We start from the raw sequence: 20,055 nt of genomic DNA, 5'->3' as shown, positions 1-20,055 counted from the left end.
AATTTGCTGGCAAATGCGACTCGTTCTGCTGACGGTCGCCTAGAGCTGAAGAGTGAAGCTGGGGCTGCATTGAGATGTCTCCAGCACAAAGACTGGCAGCTGGTGTGCCTCCCTTTTTTCGTTTGGCGCCTACTCGCAACGCGTGACGCCAAGCGCAGCTTCCTACGACAGCAACGTGAAGCTTGCCTTGCTCTGGATCGCGCCTCAGACGTTGCGCGGGACTCGTAACTCAATCCGTATATTGCTGAATACGAATTATATTGAATACAGATGTGGATGTATCTTGAATTATATGTATCCTGTTGTGTATGTAGAGGCGCATGATGACTTGCTACGAATATTCGTGGCCATATTTATGTGAAGCCAGGAAGTGCTGAATTCCGCTTATTTTACTTTTTACCGGCCGACGCTTTGCGTGAAGAGAAGTGCGACCTCGATCTTGGAACCATTTACACCTTCATATCTACATTTTGTCGGAGCAGTGTGGATAATGATCCACGTTTCTTTTTATCTCTAAATAATGTAACGGTCGTCCCACCCTGTATTATTTAACTCAGTTAATTAGTGTTAGGTTTTATATTCTGTACCAACCGATCTAAAATCGTGACATCTTCTACTAACATTTAAATGGTTCTAGTAGCCCTGCAGGTATAGAAACCGCACTTAGAGTTGTCTTTTATCCTCATGTGTAAATGACGGATATCTTGGGATATCTTTAGTAAGAGTAAAATCTAGCTCGCTCGCTACATACTTGCCAGCAAACTGTATCACTTTGAGCAAATACAAAGGTAGGGAGAAATGAGCCGGCACGGGGTTATTGATACAATCCGACGTTTAGAACTCCCAATATTATCTGACATGTTACCCCCGGCGTTCGGGTAATTTCCCCGCCCTCAAAGGTCTTCAAGGGCTGCGTCTCTTTCCTATTGCAACATCAAGGGGGACGGGTTATGCAGTAGTGGGGCACAGTTGTTGTAATTCCCAAGCAGCGAAGTCGTAGATACTGTCTTGTGGGTGCGTGTTTTGCCCAGTGTAAGGAAATGTGTGGACATGCCAGCTGGATGGGAGGGCGAATTTGCGTTGTATCAATGTCAATCGATCTTCACTGTGAGGCGGAGGCATTTCATGTATCAGCGCGTTCCATTTTAAATGTGCAATGGAATTTTTGACGGGATCATGTGTGCGAACGGAATAGCACAGACAGGCTAACATACTGAGGCGTGGGTGCGTTGTATTGCGATGACCTGAGCTTTCTCGTGCTGCGCACCAACGACTACTTTCTACGTCTGCAATCACAGGCGTTTATAACTTGTCGGTTTAGCCACATGCGGTGTTGTCCAGCTTTTCCTTTCCCAGCGTAGAGACACGGGTACTCCAGCGCTTGGTCGGTGCGCAAATGAGCACGAACACGTGCTTTTGGCTAGTGTCGAAGATGGGCACCCCAATCTCAAAATGCTGAAGGCCAGCAACTGTAGTCGATCCAGAAGTGTGATTTGGAGGCGAGAGGCAACCTTCAAGGCAACCAGTGGCTGGCGAACAGGAATCCTCTCTTGCGGCAGATCACGCGAATTTCCCACTAGTAGAGAGTACAGGCACAAACGGCACATCGATCGGGACCAAACGCCCTACAAAAGGAAGTAGCTGGTGCATCAACACGTCGAAGACCTTTCAGGGTGCAGAAACGACGCATGCTACCTCAAAAATTACTACTCGCTACGGAAGATCACAGCTAGATTCGTACTTTCCTCAGAGCACCAGCCGACAAGGCCTATCTCGTCCATGATTACGAAGCGACAAAATCGGTGATAGCAGGTGTGGCAGAGTGCGGAGACTGAAATAAGAACCTAACTCCTGCGAGAGATTGTCACTCGAATCAGTAACGGTACACTTCTTCACGAAGAACAGGTCACACACGCTCGAGGGCCAGCGAGCGACATCGGCCAAGGGGTACAGACTGCCGCTTATCTGAAAAGCTTGCGAATACCGAAAGTTTAACACTTTTTGCGAAATCGCTGTTTTGGTCGCACACGCCGCTGAACCCGACGGTTTCCCCTCTATTTGGAGTCGCGTCAACAGACGGCGACACATGAGCTCATATATCAGCCCTGTGACATGGGATATATAGCAGTGGGTAACTGTGCAATTTTTATGGTGGACTCTGTTACCAGTTCCCAATTCTCCCCAAGACCGACACGTGTGCACGTATCTACCCACTGCGGGTAGTTTGTGCTGCCAGGCTGAGTGGTGAATGTTCACGGACAACTGCAACAGCGAGAGAGAATAGCCACTAGGCGGAATCCGAGCCATGCAGTCCCATGTCCAGCATTCTTGTCTTCAGGAGCATTCTCCGGCGATCGTGTTTGCGCTCACATGTGCAGATATACGCCCGGGACGGGTGGTGTGCACCTGGAGTGTCTGAGTTCCCGTGACTGGCACGTGCAACCAGCAAAATACGTCGGTGTACGACTGTGTAGTGCCACGGTAGCTAAATAAATGGATTTTTCTAAGATTTTTTCACTCTACACCGCGTGATTCAGCTTCGCTCCGTGGAAAAAGCTTACTCATTTTTGCTGCGAAAGCGGTCTCTGGAAGAATTCGTTGCGCCCGACATCAGCGGACACATTGGACTGCTCTGGAACACCTTGGCGGGTGCGCGGGCAACAGGACACAGTCGGCGGTGCCCCCGCTCTTTTTCGCCTCTCTGCCGGCACAGGAGACCCACCACATGCAGGCATCTCTCAAAGCGGATACTAAGGGGTTTCGGTACAGGCACTCCTTGGTGTAATTTAATTTCGTTAGGTCTTCTGAACTGTCGCGTTTGTCAGAGCAATTCGTCACCTTTTCACTGGTTGGGGCAACCGCCACTATTCATGTCGACGACAAGTCTCCCTGTTTGCCGACGAAGTCACTGTCTTGAACCTCAGCAAATCACGGGACTGTTGACTGAACATCAAGATGGAGCTGCTTAGCGATAGATATCTCCGTTATCTCAGCAATCGCCGCAGCTTTGGGTCAGGATCGAGATGCAGAGCGTCGTTTGCTTGTACCTTGATGTTTCTTCTCGTCGTATTCGATTATGCGGACATGAAAAGAGAGGCAGGCGTTTTTGTTTCCGGGGTACTGGCAGCGACTGGGCAGAGTTCCGAGGCGACTGCAGAGAGTATCTGCCAATCTGATGGTGAAAACACAACGATTTGTACATGCGCCGACAGTCAGACGATAGTTTCTGGATTATCTGCCGGAGCCGCCAACTCTCTAAAAGAGGCCTCCTTAACGTTTTCGGGACCAACAAACAAGTTGACTCTTATCTGCGAGGGAAAACATGTTCCTGACTACAGTACTACTGGAAAGGGCAAAGTCTGTCCTGCGAATGCGGACCTGAACAAATGCGGAAATAATGGCTCACCACCCGCAAACCAGCCAATCAGCCTCGCAGATCTGCTCCGCGGCGAAAATGCTGCCTCAATCAATTGGGTCGGCGACACCGCCTCCAGTGACAACAAATCGTTTTCCCTAACAGTTCCGGGTAACAACCTTCCTCTCTCCGACAAGGCCTTCTCCGTTGGATGCATGAAAACAAACCCCAACTCCAATGTGTCCTGTAAAGTGACAGTCAATCTCGTCAAACTGTCTGAAACAACGGGGAACACCGTCGAATGCGCTTACGGAGCTACCAGCAACGCCAGCCGACAGCAAGTGACGCTGTCGCCGACACAAAACACCCTCACTCTCATTTGTGGCAATGATAGCGACATCCTGCCTACAGACTACCGAACGCACTTCTGTTCCACCGGAAATGCGCAAGAATCCTGTGCCGAAACCTACGAGAGTATCATTCCGCAGTACGAAGACAGCTGGTGGACGACGTCGTCGCCAGAAAATGGCACGTACAAGCTGGCGATTCCGTCAGACATGTTTCCCGAGGAGGAGAAGAGGATCGTCGTAGGGTGCAAATATGCACAGTCGAAAGCTGGAAAAGCCGACGGTGGCGGTGAGACCACGACCAGCATCTGCAATGTCGACGTGACTATCTCTGCAAGCACGAGTGCAGCATCAGATGCGAGTGTTCCTTCTGTGAAGTGCATGGCATTGTCTACTGCTGTTGTATTGGGTGCCGGATTTCTTTTTCTGAATTAGGAAGTCAGTTTTTGGAGCTGACCTGTAGTCGGGTTTGAGATTGAAGGACAGCAACTGTGTTTTGTTCGTGCGGGGTGGGGCGTCTGACTGAACCGCCAGCAGCTGTTGACTTCATGGGAAGAACATGACTGACGATCTTTGACAACACAAAGTGAGGTGTGTGCTCAGCTCGTATACAAATAATGGTTTTTCAGATATACGCTGGACACCAATACACTTAATGCTTCTAACATGATGGTCATGAAAAGCACACTAGAACTTGGATCCCGTACACAAACAGTGCGCCAGCCACCCTTTCAAAATATGCGCTCGCTCGTGGAGTTTCGCTCGCGAGTGTCCGGAGCTTTTCCCGGTTGCAGCCCCTCAGAGCATCGATGATAGGCTTCACTTTTTTCCAGGGAACCTGGTGGAGATATGTAGAGTTTTCTTGCGTCAGGCTACCTTGACTCGGCCCTTCAACTCTGGCACTGTGTGAAAACCTGGGTCGTCCTGGGCACGTGTGTGTCTCCAGGCTGCTTGGGCGGTTCGTGGGCATTTTCGTAGATTCCACGATATCTCTTGAATCCGCGCATCCAGCGCGACACGGCAAACAAATCTACCGGCGCTAGGTTCCTAGAGATGCTAATGAACAACCACCGGTAGACGGGAGACGAGTACGAAACTGTGTCCAGAAAAGTTCAGGGGTTTAAGTAAATTAACGAAATGGGATGTTCAGGGCAACAGTACCAAAGAACGTGACCATTGTTGTCGTCATAGAAGCGGTAAGAGCCGTTACTCACCAAAAATTACCTCTAGCAGTGTCAAAGTATGGAGATGCAACCGCAGAGCCTACCATCGCTCGTCGGGCGACATCGACCCACTAGGTTTCCCCGTGATCACAGATAGTCTCTCTCGGCGACTGAAGAATCTCGTGTGCCTCGGTCCTAGCCATGAAGATGAAATACTCCTCAACCTTTGGAGGTGACTGGGAATGCCATCTGCCGATCTGAAGACGCGGGAACCGCTGAAGTGAAACTCCTGACAAGAAAAAGCAAAGCCTCATCAGAAAACATACAAATCCCTGTCCATCAAGAGGGACGGGACTGCCAGAACCTGCCACAGTGGTGCATCTATTCTGTGGATCGGGGAAGTTGTGCAGCGTTTAACGACAGCGGGAGAGACCAGCATTTAGAATGCTCTCACGAGCAGGGGGCTCACCCTCTGTCCATACTCAAACACCAACAAAAGCATAGCGTTATTCCGTTGCTGACTTTGCCCCGCGTCACTTTCCGCTCCGTGGCAGGTAATTCACAGTCGGTGGAGTGAATGATAACCATGTCGAATAAATGTGATGCGTCTGCGGAGGGTCGAGTATGGTTTTTAATCTGCCACTCGATGACACCAGGTTAACGTACGCGTGGGAGAGGCCGGCGGAGCAGACGGCAACAAGTAGCTTCTCAGAAAAGAAACGCGAATTATCTCGTGTAGCTGTGTTATGAACAGTATGCATGTGGTGGCTTCTGCTGCACGGTCCAGAAAAAAGGTGTCTGTAATCTGAAAGCCAAAATAATTTGACTTGTCGCCGTGTGTCTTTTTAGCCGCCACGAAGACACGTCAATCTCATCCCACGGTCCAGTGCGCGCCAGCATCGCCAGGTGTTTCCGTATCTGCACATTCCAGATCGTTCATCCTGCCCGGTTGATTGTCACATGCTCACCAAGCGGGCAAACAGTAACCCAGAATTCTGCGAACTGGTTCTGTGGCGTCACATCTTGCAATACCCTTCTGAGTGGAGCATTCTTCACCAGACGACTGGTGCGCAATTGGAGTGTCGGCTCCGTCTGACTGACACGCGCCGTCATAGGCATACGTCAATTAACGAATGCCTAGCGACACAGTGATTACGTGTTTGGCAGTTTCTGCAGAGTTTTGACACTTTTAAAGTCTCATAGCGCTGCTTTACTGCGTGGAAACAGGCTTATCCATCCTGCGACGACATCAGTAAATGCAGCTTTCGGAGGAAGTGTCAGGAGCTGGAGAGATAAAAGAAGGCGTGCCAATGAGAGACTCCTCCAGGCATCCTCAACATTTGCCTTCGCCGCTGCAACCTTCTTCTTACCACAGTTATGGTGCCCGACATCAGCAGCGACACCTGGCCTTGAACGGTCTGGCGGGCCCGCGGGCGACAAGACACCGGCGACGGTGCCCCGTTCTTATCCCCGTTTCACAGCACAGGGTGACCCACCACATGCAGGCATCGCTCAAACCGGCTACTAAGGGTTCTTGCTAGATGCGATCCTCGTTCTACGGTATTTTCGTTAGGCCCTTTGACCGACCATTGTTCCAGATATGCTAATCGATCGAACATCTGTACAGTGTACGGAGCGAGAATTTGTGTCGAAGAGAAGCTCCCGTGTCACGAAAGACGCTACTGTCTTGAACCGGAACGAACCAACGGAGCTGTTCAGTGAACGTCAAGATGGAGCTGCTTTCTGACAGGTATCTCATTAGTCCCAACAGTCGCCGCACGTGCGGGTCCTGGTCGAGCAGCCGAGTGTCATTTGTTTGCATTTTGTTGTTTCTTGTTGCTGGAATCGATTCTTGGAACCTGCAGCTGCACGGAGGCACCATCGTTTCCGGGGCAACAGCAGCGAGTGGGCGGAGCGCTAGCCGGACTGTAGAGAGTATCTGCAAAAATGGGGCAGAAAACGAAACGACGTGTACCTGCGCTGCAAGTGTCCCTAAAGGCCATGATACTTCTGTATTGACTGGAAGCAGACCTGAAGAATCCACCGAATCATCTCCAAAAACCGCCGAGTTGGTGTTTTCTGGACCAACGAACACGTTGACTCTCATATGCGAGGGGGGGGGAACGCCGGTTCCCAACCCTGCTACCTCTCCTTCAGACAAAGTCTGCCCCTCGTCTGCCGAAATTGATAAATGCAGCAAAAACCAGGACAGTGGGAACAATCCAGTTAGCATCACAACTCTACTCACTGGAGAAAATGCTGACCTAATCAAGTGGGTCGACAACAAAGCCACCCATAATAAAAAGTCGTATTCCCTAACAATTCCTGGTGTCAACCTTCCTCTCACTGACAAAGCATTTTCTGTCGGTTGTTTAACAAACGGCGATGCTTCGACGGTGGCGTGTAAAGTGACAGTGAACCTCGTCAAACTTTCTCAGACAACCGGAGACACCGTCGAATGTGCATACGGAGCTACCAGCAACGCCTACCGACAGCAAGTGACGCTGTCGCCGACACAAAACACCCTGACTCTCGTTTGCGGCAAGGACAGCGCCATCCTGCCTACAGCCTACCAAACAATCTTCTGTTCCGCCGGAAATGCGCAAGAATCTTGTTCTGATACCTACCAAAGCATCATGCCGCAGTATGAAGAGGACTGGTGGACGTTGTCTCCGTCGGAAAGCGGTACGTATCATCTCGAGATTCCTTCAGATATGTTTCCTGAGGAGGAGAAGAGGATCGTCGTAGGGTGCAAATATACACAGTCGGCCTCTGGACCAGGCCAACGGGATGAGGGGGAGGTAGCGGCTAAAAACAGGATTTGTAATGTCGACGTGACTATCGCGGCAAGCAAGAGTGCGGCATCAGATGCGATAGTCCCGTCTGTGATGTTCTCCGGACTGTCTAGTGTGGTGATGTTAGGTGTCGGATTTCCTTTTCTGAACTAGGAAGTCAGTTCTTAGAGCAGACCTGTAGTCGGGTTTGAGAATGGAGGACGACATCTTGTTTTTTCACGAGTCTGGTGGGGAGGTGTCTCCTTCTGTGACAAACGGGGGTGATGGCTCGATGGCGAAGGCAACCTCGCTCATGTTTTTTCCCACACACAGTCATATATGTGTACCACTTCAGCGCTGGAGACTATCCGAATGTTTTACTCTCTGGAAAAAGGTACTGACTCTCCGTGTTTCTCGCGGGGGTGACCTGGAGCTGTTCCCGGTTGCCGCTCTTCGGTACGTCGGCGATACGCTTCAGCTTTCTTTTCCCATGGAACGCCGGTAAATAACTGTTGTGTTCACTTCCGTCAGTTTACCTTTAGCACTGTGTGCAGGACGCTCCGGTCCTGGGCATGTTTTCTGGCAGGCTGCCTTGAGATGTGGCGTGCAGCTGCCGCTACATCCCTCAGCTCGCTTGCATTACCGAATCTCCAACAACGCAACGAGGAAGTCTGCAGCCCCTCTAGGTTCCTATTGTTGCTTGCTAAGGCCGACCGCTAGATGAGAGCGGTGATCAGGTACCAGTGTTCACAAGGGCTTGGGAACTAGCTTGTCATCATGACTGTTGCAGTGCCAAGCCTTTTATCCAGCTTTGTTGATGTTTTCCAGTTACCAGAGCGCGAGGTCCAGTACACGAAGGACGCGCAGTTGGTTCGTCATGTGTACGTGTCTTACTCGGGTCCGAGGCCTCTTCGAAAAGACGTCCGCGACAGAGACCGGCAGGTGTCGCTGGAATGATAACAATTGTCGCTCAGCAAGACTGTTGCTAAAGAGTAGGCAACCACAGAGTTTACCACCGCTCTGCGTGCGGCATCGGACGACCAGGTTGCCGCAACCACAGATAGTACCTTCCTTCCCGCCGAAGGAACACGTGTGTCGCGCTCCTAGAGCGAATTGCCATGTCAGCGCAGCACATACGATCGCAAATCCCATTCAGGGGGGAACCGAGATCCTTCCTTAACAATAGTAGGACACGGGCTTGCAAGGATGCAGTGTTTAAAAGCAGCCGGAGACGCCAGCATTTGGAGCGTTCTCACAGACAAAGGCTCATCGTGATAGCTCACTCAGACACCAGCAAATGAATACATTCTTCAGCTGCTGGTTTTGGGCTGGCCCAGCATTACTGTCCGAGACGAGTATTTTACAGTAGCTAGAGTGAATGCTACCGACATCGAAGAATGTGGAGCGTCCACGAAGATATGGTTGTGGTTTTTAACCAGTTCAATTACGACTAAGGGGGAGTGTACGTTTGGGCAGGGACCACCGACGGGGACGGCACCGTGCCATCATCCCAAAGCACGAGCCAACCGGAATTCCACTTCGTAGTAATGTTGTGCCATCCTCAGTAGGGATGGTGCGGGTTCTATCACACAAGGCTGGGGAAAATGAGTGACTCTAAGATGACACAGCACTGAGAAAGCATCTTCCCGGGTGGCGTTCTGATCGCAACGAAAACCCGTCAGTTTCAAATCCAGTCCCGATTGGGTTCCAGACCGTTGGGCGCCCGCGTCCCTGCACACTGCGTGGAGTTCTTGATGCGGAGTGGATGATCGAATGTTCATGGAGAACCAACAAGAGCGACTGACCACTAGCCGGAATTGGACCCACGACGCCACAAGCACCAATAGCATTGTTTATTGGAACATCCTTCGAGAATCCGTTCTATTGAGCCCACGCTCACGTGCGCCGCTGCGGTGCCAGGAGGGCCGGAGTGCAAGCGGAGTGGTGGGGTTCCCTCTGAATGACACATAAACTCAGTAAAACGAGTCGATGTTCGAATCTCTAGCCCTACAACGTCAATGTGCAAGGAAGCACCTAAGCAAGCCACTCGCTATAAGGCGTGCCTCATCTTGGCTGCGTCAGAAATACCTCACCTTTTTTCAAAAGGCGAAATGGTTCTCTGGTAAAATTCGGAGCAAGTGTGCATCAGGATACAAAAGTAGTACAGAGAGTTTATGGCGAGAGAGAGCCCTACCGGTCGTCTGCAACATTCCCCTTTGCCCCAAGTTCGGTTGACCGCAGTCATTGCGCCCGACATCAGCAGCGACACACTGGACTGGTCTGCAACAACTTGGCAGACCCGCGGGCGACAAGACACAGGCGACCGTGCCCCCGCTCTCTTTCGCCTCTCTGCCGGCACAGGGAGACTCACCACATGCAGGCATCTCTCAGAAAGGCTACTAAGGGTTTTTGCTAGTTGCAATCCTCGTTCCACGGTATTTTCATCGGGGCTTTTGACCGATCGTTTTTCCAGATCGGTAAATCGATCGAACATCTGTACGGTGTACGGGGAGAGAATTTGTGTCGAGGAGAAGCTCTCGTGTTGCAAAAGACTCTACTGTCTTCAACCGGAACGAACCAACGGAGCTGTTCAGTGAACGTCAAGATGGGGCTGGGTAATAGATATTCCATTAGCCTCGATCATCGTCGCAGCAATGGGTCCGGGTCGAGATGTCGAGTGACATTTGGCTGTCTCCTGTTGTTTTTTGTCGTTGCTGGAGTCGACTGCGGGGGCATGCGCAGGAATGGAAGCGTTGTTGTTCCGATGGTAGGGGCAGCATCTGGGCAGGACTCCGAACCGAGCACTGGCGAGAATGCAAATAATATTTGCCAAAGTGAGAGCGAAGGTGTGACTGTCTGTACTTGCGTTGAGAGCGAGGGTAAAGTCCGTCAGGTTTCTAGAGCAGGTGCCGAAGCCCCCGTATCAACTCTAAAAGAGGCCTCCTTGACCTTTTCAGGACCAACGAACCAGTTGACTCTCATCTGCGAGGGAAAACATGTTCCTGACTACAGCTCAACAGACCAAAAAGGCAAAGTCTGTCCTGCGGATGCGGACATGAGCAAATGCCGGAATGATGGCTCACCAGCTGCAACCCAGCCAGTCAGCCTCGCAGATCTGCTCCGCGGCGAAAATGCTGCCTCAATCAATTGGATCGGCGACACCGCCTCCAGTGACAACAAATCGTTTTCCCTAACAGTTCCGGGTAACAACCTTCCTCTCTCCGACAAGGCCTTCTCCGTTGGATGCATGAAAAAAAGCGGCAACTCCGACGCGTCCTGTAAAGTGACAGTCAATCTCGTCAAACTGTCTCAGACAACGGGGAACACTGTCGAATGCGCCTACGGAGCTACCAGCAACGCCAGCCGACAGCAAGTGACGCTGTCGCCGACACAAAACACCCTGACCCTCATTTGTGGCAATGACAGCGACATCCTGCCTACAGACTACCGAACACACTTCTGTTCCACCGGAAATGCGCAAGAATCCTGTGCCGAAACCTACGAGAGTATCATTCCGCAGTACGAAGACAGCTGGTGGACGACGTCGTCGCCAGAAAATGGCACGTACAAGCTGGCGATTCCGTCAGACATGTTTCCCGAGGAGGAGAAGAGGATCGTCGTAGGGTGCAAATATGCACAGTCGAAAGCTGGAAAAGCCGACGGTGGCGGTGAGACCACGAGCAGCATCTGCAATGTCGACGTGACTATCTCTGCAAGCACGAGTGCAGCATCAGATGCGAGTGTTCCTTCTGTGAAGTGCATGGCACTGTCTACTGCTGTTGTATTGGCCGTCGTATTTCTTTTTCTGAATTAGGAAGTCAGTTTTTGGAGCTGGCCTGTAGTCGGGTTTGAGATTCTAGGACAGCAACTGTGTTTTGTTCGTGTGGGGTGGAAGTCTGGCTGTGGCACCAGGAGGTGCTGACTTCATGGGAAGAACATGACTGACGATCTTTGACAACGCAAAGTGATACGTGTGCTCAGCTCGTATACAAATAATGGTTTTTCAGATATACGCTGGACACCACTACACTTACTGCTCTTAACATGATGGTCATGAAAAGCACACTAGAACTTGGATCCCGTACACAAACAGTGCGCCAGCCACCCTTTCAAAATATGCGCTCGCTCGTGGAGTTTCGCTCGCGAGTGTCCGGAGCTTTTCCCGGTTGCAGCCCCTCAGAGCATCGCCGATAGGCTTCACTTTTTTCCAGGGAACCTGGTGCAGGTCTGCAGAGTTTCCTTGCGTCAGACTGCCTTGACTCGTCTCTTATCTCTAGTGCTGTGTGCAGACAGAGCTTGTCCCAGGCATGCGAACCTTTCTAGCTTGCCTGGAAGTGGCACGCATGTTCGTAGATTCCACCAGCTGTGCTGCATCGTTAGACTCAGAGTGACATGGCAGCCGAGCCTGACTGCGCTTGGTTCCCGTCGTTGGCTGTGAAGGCCGACGAGGAGGCGGTAGAGGAACAAGGGAAACTGTGAACACTCGGCCCGATGGTCCTTCCAAATTCACCTCTTAATGTCATGATAGAGGTTGCAGTAACAAGCCTTTTGTCCATCTGTGTTGCCGTGATTAGTGCACGCAATACTTGCCACTGAGCAAGACTCTTGTCGCCGGCAGTGTTACAGCATGGAGAAGGAATTGCAGAGTCTACCATCGCCCTTCCTATGACACGTACCGGTCAGGTTGCTCCGCGACCACAGATCGTCCCTTATTTTCCGCTGAGGAATCTGCTGTGCCTCGCGCCTAGCTGTGAAGAAACAATGTTCATCTCGAGCTCCGGAGAAAGAGGCAACTGCCATGTTCGTCACTGCGAAAGCGGGGTCAGCTGTGGAGAGACACAGGCATAGAGCAAACTCGCATATTCGCATATCAGCCCAACACATGCGCGAGTCGATTCAACGGCGACGCGACATTTACCATGTGTAACGAAAGCACATCGATTCTATCGACGATGGAAGTGGAGTAGGAGTTATTAGTAGCCAGAGATATCAGCATTTAGAGCGTTTTCACAGACAAGAGGCTCAAACCGAGGGCGCGCCCGGACACCACCAAACAGATGACGCTAGTCCGTTGTCTGACTTTGTTTCCGCCTTCCCAGGTTTTCTGCGTTTGATGAGTATTTCACGGTACACGGATAGGTGGTCTGAATGATTCCGATCGCAAAGAATGTGATATGTTCGCAGAGGGGCAGTTTTGGATTATAAATTAGCCACTCGACGACTGACGGGCAGCGCGTGTGGGGCAGGGATCACTGGAAGGGACGGCATCAAGGAATGCTCTTGGAAGACGAAGCAAAACGAATTTTATCGTGTAGATGTCCTGTGTTTTTTTCAGTATGCGTGCCGTGAGTTCTGATGCACGGTCCCGAAAAAGAGTGTCTGCAGATCGAAAGCTAAAATAATCTGACGCCTTGCCGTGTTTTCTTCTTTGCCGCCACGAAGACCCGTGAATCGCACACCACGCTCCAATCCGCGCCAGCATCGCCAGGTGGTTCCGTATGTGCACATTCCATGTCATTCATCCTGCCCGGTTGATTGTCAATTGTTACCAAGGGACGCGAAGGAAGCAACATGAGATCTCGGGAATTGGACCTGACGACGGGTGTGCATTTGGAGTGTGGGCGTTCCGCCTGACTCACACGCGCCATCATGAAAATACGTCAATTAACGAATGCCTAGCGACACAGTGATTACGTGTTTGGCAGTTTCTGCAGAGTTTTGACACTTTTAAAGCCTCACAGTGTTGCTTTACTGCGTGGAAAGAGGCTCATCCATTTTGCGACGACATCAGTAAATGCAGCTTTCGGAGGAAGTGTGTGTCAGGATCTGGAGCGGGAAAAGAAAGCGTGCCAATGAGAGACTCCTCCAGGCATCCTAAGCATTTGCCTTCGCCGCTGCTTCCTTTTTCTTACCGCAGTCATTACGCCCGACGTCAGCAGCGACACACTGGACTGGTCTGCAACAACTTGGCAGACCCGCGGGCGACAAGACACGGGCGACCGTGCCCCCGCTCTCTTTCGCCTCTCTGCAGCCACAGGGAGACCCACCACATGCAGGCATCTCTCAAGCCCGATACTAGAGGGTTTCGCTACAGGCACTCCTCGCTATAATTCGATTTCGTTAGATCTTCTGAATTGTCGTGTTTGTCGGAGCAAGTCATCACCTTTTCATTGGTTGGGGCAACCGCCACTATTCACGTCGACGAGAAGTCTCCCGCTTTGCCGACGAAGTCACTGTCTTGAACCTCAGCAAATCACGGGACTGTTGACTGAACATCAAGATGGAGCTGCTTAGCGATAGATATCTCCGTTATCTCAGCAATCGCCGCAGCTTTGGGTCAGGATCGAGATGCAGAGCGTCGTTTGCTTGTACCATGATGTTTCTTCTCGTGGTACTCGATTATGCAGACATGAAAAGAGAGGCAGGCGTTTTTGTTTCCGGGGTACTGGCAGCGACTGGGCAGAGTTCCGAGGCGACTGCAGAGAGTATCTGCCAATCTGATGGTGAAAACACAACGATTTGTGCATGCGGCGACAGTCAGATTAGAGACCGCCAGGTTTCTGGACTATCAGGCGCAGCCGCTAACTCTCTCAAACAGGCCTCCGTGATGTTTTCAGGTCCAACAAACAAGCTGACTGTCATCTGCGACGGATCACATGTTCCTGACTACAGTCAAGCTCTGAAGGACAAGGTCTGTCCTGTGGATGCGGACATGACCCAATGCCGAAATAATGGCAAACCACCCGCAAACCAGCCAATCATCCTGGCAGGCCTGCTTCGCGGAGAAAATGCTGCCGAAATCCAGTGGGTCGACGACAACGCCCCCCACTCCAACAAATCGTTTTCCCTAAGAATTCCCGGATCCAACCTTCCTCTCTCCGACAAAGCTTTCTCCGTTGGATGCATGAAAAAAACCAACTCCGACGCGTCCTGTAAAGTGACAGTCAATCTCGTCAAACTGTCTCAGACAACGGGGAACACCGTCGAATGCGCTTACGGAGCTACCAGCAACGCCAGCCGACAGCAAGTGACGCTCTCGCCGACACAAAACACCCTGACCCTCATTTGTGGCAATGACAGCGCCATCCTGCCTACAGACTACCGAACACACTTCTGTTCCACCGGAAATGCGCAAGAATCCTGTGCCGAAACCTACGAGAGTATCATTCCGCAGTACGAAGACAGCTGGTGGACGACGTCGTCGCCAGAAAATGGCACGTACAAGCTGGCGATTCCGTCAGACATGTTTCCCGAGGAGGAGAAGAGGATCGTCGTAGGGTGCAAATATGCACAGTCGAAAGCTGGAAAAGCCGACGGTGGCGGTACGTCCACGAGCAGCATCTGCAATGTCGACGTCACTATTTCGGCAAGCACGAGCGCAGCATCAGATGCGAGTGTTCCTTCTGTGAAGTGCATGGCATTGTCTACTGCTGTTGTATTGGGTGCCGGATTTCTTTTTCTGAATTAGGAAGTCAGTTTTTGGAGCCGGCCTGTAGTCGGGTTTGAGATTGAAGGACAGCAACTGTGTTTTGTTCGTGCGGGGTGGAAGTCTGGCTGTGGCACCAGGAGGTGCTGACTTCATGGGAAGAACATGACTGACGATCTTTGACAACGCAAAGTGATACGTGTGCTCAGCTCGTATACAAATAATGGTTTTTCAGATATACGCTGGACACCACTACACTTACTGCTCTTAACATGATGGTCATGAAAAGCACCACAGAACTGGGAGCCGGTAAACAAACACTGCGCCAGCCACCCTGTCAAAATATGCGCTCGCTCGTGGAGTTTCGCTCGCGAGTGTCCGGAGCTTTTCCCGGTTGCAGCCCCTCAGAGCATCGCCGATAGGCTTCACTTTTTTCCAGGGAACCTGGTGCAGGTCTGCAGAGTTTCCTTGCGTCAGACTGCCTTGACTCGTCTCTTATCTCTAGTGCTGTGTGCAGACAGAGCTTGTCCCAGGCATGCGAACCTTTCTAGCTTGCCTGGAAGTGGCACGCATGTTCGTAGATTCCACCAGCTGTGCTGCATCGTTAGACTCAGAGTGACATGGCAGCCGAGCCTGACTGCGCTTGGTTCCCGTCGTTGGCTGTGAAGGCCGACGAGGAGGCGGTAGAGGAACAAGGGAAACTGTGAACACTCGGCCCGATGGTCCTTCCAAATTCACCTCTTAATGTCATGATAGAGGTTGCAGTAACAAGCCTTTTGTCCATCTGTGTTGCCGTGATTAGTGCACGCAATACTTGCCACTGAGCAAGACTCTTGTCGCCGGCAGTGTTACAGCATGGAGAAGGAATTGCAGAGTCTACCATCGCCCTTCCTATGACACGTACCGGTCAGGTTGCTCCGCGACCACAGATAGTCCCTTATTTTCCGCTGAAGAATCTGCTGTGCCTCGCGCCTAGCTGTGAGGAAACAATGTTCATCTCGAGCTCCGGAGAAAGAGGCAACTGCCATGTTCGTCACTGCGAAAGCGGGGTCAGCTGTGGAGAGACACAGGCATAGAGCAAACTCGCATAAACGCATATCAGCCCAACACATGCGCGAGTCGATTCAACGGCGACGCGACATTTACCATGTGTAACAGACGCACGTGGATTCTATCGACGATGCAAGTTGAGTAGGAGTTAGCAGCAGCCAGAGATATCAGCATTTAGAGCGTTCTCACAGACAAGGGGCTCAGACCGAGGGCGCGCCCTGACACCACCAAACAGATAACGCTAGTCCGTTGTCTGACTTTCTTTTTGCCTTCCCCAGGTTTTCTGCGTTTGATGAGTATTTCACGGTACACGGATAGGTGGTCTGAATGATTCCGATCGCAAAGAATGTGATATGTTCGCAGAGGGGCAGTTTTGGATTATAAATTAGCCACTCGACGACTGACGGGCAGGGCACGTGGGGGGAGGGATCACTGGAAGGGACGGCATCATGGAATTCTCTTGGAAGACGAAGCAACGCGAATTTTGTTGTGTAGATGTGCTGTTTTTTCTCAGTGTGCATGTCGTGAGTTCTGATGCGCGGTCCCGGAAAAGAGTGTCTGTAATATGAAAGCTAGAAAAATCTGACTTGCTGCCGTGTGTCTTTTAAGCCGCCACGAAGACCGTGAATCGCACACCTCGCTCCAACCACAGCGCCAGCATCGCCAGGTGGTTCCGTATGTGCACATTCCATGTCATTCATCCTGCCCGGTTGATTGTCAATTGTTACCAAGGGACGCGAAGGAAGCAACATGAGATCTCGGGAATTGGACCTGACGACGGGTGTGCATTTGGAGTGTGGGCGTTCCGCCTGACTCACACGCGCCATCATGAAAATACGTCAATTAACGAATGCCTAGCGACACAGCGATTACGTGTTTGGCAGTTTCTGCAGAGTTTTGACACTTTTTAAGCCTCACAGTGTTGCTTTACTGCGTGGAAAGAGGCTCATCCATTTTGCGACGACATCAGTAAATGCAGCTTTCGGAGGAAGTGTGTGTCAGGATCTGGAGCGGGAAAAGAAAGCGTGCCAATGAGAGACTCCTCCAGGCATCCTAAGCATTTGCCTTCGCCGCTGCTTCCTTTTTCTTACCGCAGTTATTACGCCCGACATCAGCAGCAAAACACTGGACTGGTCTGCAACAACTTGGCAGACCCGCGGGCGACAAGACACAGGCGACCGTGCCCCCGCTCTCTTTCGCCTCTCTGCCGGCACAGGGAGACCCACCACATGCAGGCATCTCTCAAGCCCGATACTAGAGGGTTTCGCTACAGGCACTCCTCGCTATAATTCGATTTCGTTAGATCTTCTGAATTGTCGTGTTTGTCGGAGCAAGTCATCACCTTTCCACCGTACGGTTTAAGGAGCGAGAATTTGTTTCGAAGAGAAGCTCCCATGTTGCGAAAGACGCTACTGTCTTCAAGCGGAACGTATCACCAGATCTGTTTTTTGCTGAACGTCAGGATGGGGCTGGGTGACAGATATTCCATTAGTCTCGACCGTCGTCGCAGCTATGGGTTCGGGTCGAGCTGTCGAGCGACATTCGGCTGTCTCCTGTTGTTTTTTGTCGTTGCTGGAGTCGACTGCGGGAGCATGCGCAGGAATGGAAGCGCTGTTGTTCCGACGGTAGGGGCAGCATCTGGGCAGGACTCCGAACCGAGCACTGGCGAGAATGCAAATAATATTTGCCAAAGTGAGAGCGAAGGTGTGACTGTCTGTACTTGCGTTGAGAGCGAGGGTAGAGGCCGTCAGGTTTCTAAAGTACCTGGCGAATCCCCCGTATCAACTCTAAAAGAGGCCTCCTTGACGTTTTCAGGATCAACGAACAAGTTGACACTCATCTGCGACGGAAAACATGTCCCTGACTACAGCAAAGGCAAAGTCTGTCCTGCGGATGCGGACATGAGCAAATGCCGGAATGATGGCTCACCAGCTGAAAACCAGCCAGTCAGCCTCGCAGACCTGCTCAGCGGCGAAAATCCTGCCTCCATCCACTGGATCAATGACACCGCCCCTCAGGGAAAAAAATCGTATTCTCTAACCATTCCTGGATCCAACCTTCCTCTCTCCGAAAAAGCTTTCTCGGTTGGATGCATGAAAAAAACCAACTCCGACGCGTCCTGTAAAGTGACAGTCAATCTCGTCAAACTGTCTCAGACAACGGGGAACACTGTCGAATGCGCCTACGGAGCTACCAGCAACGCCAGCCGACAGCAAGTGACGCTGTCGCCGACACAAAACACCCTGACCCTCATTTGTGGCAATGACAGCGCCATCCTGCCTACAGACTACCGAACACACTTCTGTTCCACCGGAAATGCGCAAGAATCCTGTGCCGAAACCTACGAGAGTATCATTCCGCAGTACGAAGACAGCTGGTGGACGACGTCGTCGCCAGAAAATGGCACGTACAAGCTGGCGATTCCGTCAGACATGTTTCCCGAGGAGGAGAAGAGGATCGTCGTAGGGTGCAAATATGCACAGTCGAAAGCTGGAAAAGCCGAAGGTGGCGGTACGTCCACGAGCAGCATCTGCAATGTCGACGTGACTATCTCTGCAAGCACGAGTGCAGCATCTGGTGCGAGTGTTCCTTCTGTGAAGGGCATGGCATTGTCTACTGCTGTTGTATTGGGTGCCGGATTTCTTTTTCTGAATTAGGAAGTCAGTTTTGGGAGCTGGCGTGTAGGCGTCTTTTTGAAGGAGTCTGACAAGTAGTATTCGTTCTACGCTGGTGGAGCTGTGAGTCATTGTGGGGTACTGGCTCCAAGGCGAGGGCAACGCCGTAGACTATTTTTTGCCCACACATCAGTTGTCTCCAGCAGGTATCAGCGATTGAGGTTATTAAGTATGCTTTCCAGTTTGGTACGTGCGCTGTGTCAACGGGTTTCTCCTGCGAATGTCCTGGAGCTTTTCCCGGTTTCCACTCTTCGGCACGTTACCTGATTCACTGCTTTTTCCGTGGAATCACGCAGAGATCTGCTGAGTCCTGCATCATATTACCGTGACTCGGGTCTACTGTCACCAACGGTTTGCAGAGGGGGATAGGCCTGGCTGCAATGGTTTGCCTCCGGGATGCCTGGAAGTGTTGCGTGGACTCACTTCTGTTCCTCCGCTCATGAATAAGCGAATCCAGCGCGATTTGGCAAATAAGTCTGCCAGCGCTAGGTTCCGGTAGTTGCATGAGCAGGCAAACGCTAGACGGGAGAGGAGCACATGAGCCTCTGCCCCTGAGCAGCGGACCTAAGGAAATGAAACACTTATTGCCACACTGAGGATTGCAGTGTCCACCTTTTTTCTAGCTTTGTTGCCATGATAGAAGCAGTAATAATTGCCACTCTAACTGCCTCGACCAGCGTTCCGGTATGGGGAAGCAACCGCAGCGCTTTTCGTCGCTCTTCTTGTCGAGTTTCCCCGAGACCACAGAGAGGCTCCCTTTCTGGCGAATGAACTCGTACAACTAGCTTCTACGTGTGAGGACGAAATCCTCCTGTAAGCGCTGCATGCGACGGGGAATGACATTTTCGCCCTGCAAACGTGGAACAGCTGTGGTGAGGCAGGGACTTAGGGCGAATTGGCAGGCAGCTCAGCCCAGCAGATGAGATTACAAGTAGATGCACGAGGGAGGCGACTTCGTTAGTGGAACATCAAATTCGTGGACCGTCGCAGGGGCGTAGCGTTTAACAAGGGAGACCAGCAATTAGACTGTTTTCAAGAACAGGGGGCTCACCCTAAGTGCCCATGCTGTTGCCAGCAAACATGTAACGTTTATCCATCGCTGGTTTTGCCTCGCACAGCATTCCACTCAGGAACGAGTCATGCACAGTAGGCGGTGTGAATCAAACCGACGTTGAAGACTGTGTAGCGTTTGCGAAGGGACGACTGCAGTTCTTAATTATCCCCTCGACGACGCCAGGGGAAAGTACACGTGGGAGCAGATCACT

The 20,055-nt window shown here is 51.5% G+C and overlaps 5 protein-coding genes across 5 annotated transcripts; all 5 read left to right on the top strand.

Moving 5' to 3' along the window:
- Positions 1 to 2,955: 2,955 nt before the first annotated feature.
- NCLIV_002260 (srs domain-containing protein) lies at positions 2,956 to 4,137 on the top strand (the record flags this gene model as incomplete). The annotated part of the gene is made up of 1 exon (XM_003879725.1): positions 2,956 to 4,137. One exon carries the CDS (start codon positions 2,956 to 2,958, stop codon positions 4,135 to 4,137), a length of 1,182 nt encoding a protein of 393 aa, XP_003879774.1.
- A 2,458-nt stretch (positions 4,138 to 6,595) lies between these two features.
- NCLIV_002250 (srs domain-containing protein) lies at positions 6,596 to 7,813 on the top strand (the record flags this gene model as incomplete). Its single annotated transcript, XM_003879724.1, has 1 exon — positions 6,596 to 7,813. One exon carries the CDS (start codon positions 6,596 to 6,598, stop codon positions 7,811 to 7,813), a length of 1,218 nt encoding a protein of 405 aa, XP_003879773.1.
- Positions 7,814 to 10,244: 2,431 nt separating this feature from the next.
- Positions 10,245 to 11,453, top strand: NCLIV_002240 (srs domain-containing protein; the record flags this gene model as incomplete). Its single annotated transcript, XM_003879723.1, has 1 exon — positions 10,245 to 11,453. One exon carries the CDS (start codon positions 10,245 to 10,247, stop codon positions 11,451 to 11,453), a length of 1,209 nt encoding a protein of 402 aa, XP_003879772.1.
- Positions 11,454 to 13,919: 2,466 nt separating this feature from the next.
- Positions 13,920 to 15,107, top strand: NCLIV_002230 (srs domain-containing protein; the record flags this gene model as incomplete). The annotated part of the gene is made up of 1 exon (XM_003879722.1): positions 13,920 to 15,107. One exon carries the CDS (start codon positions 13,920 to 13,922, stop codon positions 15,105 to 15,107), a length of 1,188 nt encoding a protein of 395 aa, XP_003879771.1.
- A 2,471-nt stretch (positions 15,108 to 17,578) lies between these two features.
- Positions 17,579 to 18,772, top strand: NCLIV_002220 (srs domain-containing protein; the record flags this gene model as incomplete). Its single annotated transcript, XM_003879721.1, has 1 exon — positions 17,579 to 18,772. The coding sequence occupies one exon, from the start codon at positions 17,579 to 17,581 to the stop codon at positions 18,770 to 18,772; it is 1,194 nt and encodes a 397-aa protein (XP_003879770.1).
- Between the last annotated feature and the right edge of the window lie 1,283 nt (positions 18,773 to 20,055).

This window comes from Neospora caninum, chromosome Ia, assembly GCF_000208865.1.
Source record: "Neospora caninum Liverpool complete genome, chromosome Ia".
NCBI lineage: Eukaryota > Apicomplexa > Conoidasida > Eucoccidiorida > Sarcocystidae > Neospora > Neospora caninum.
This window is presented reverse-complemented; position numbering and strand designations above follow the sequence as displayed.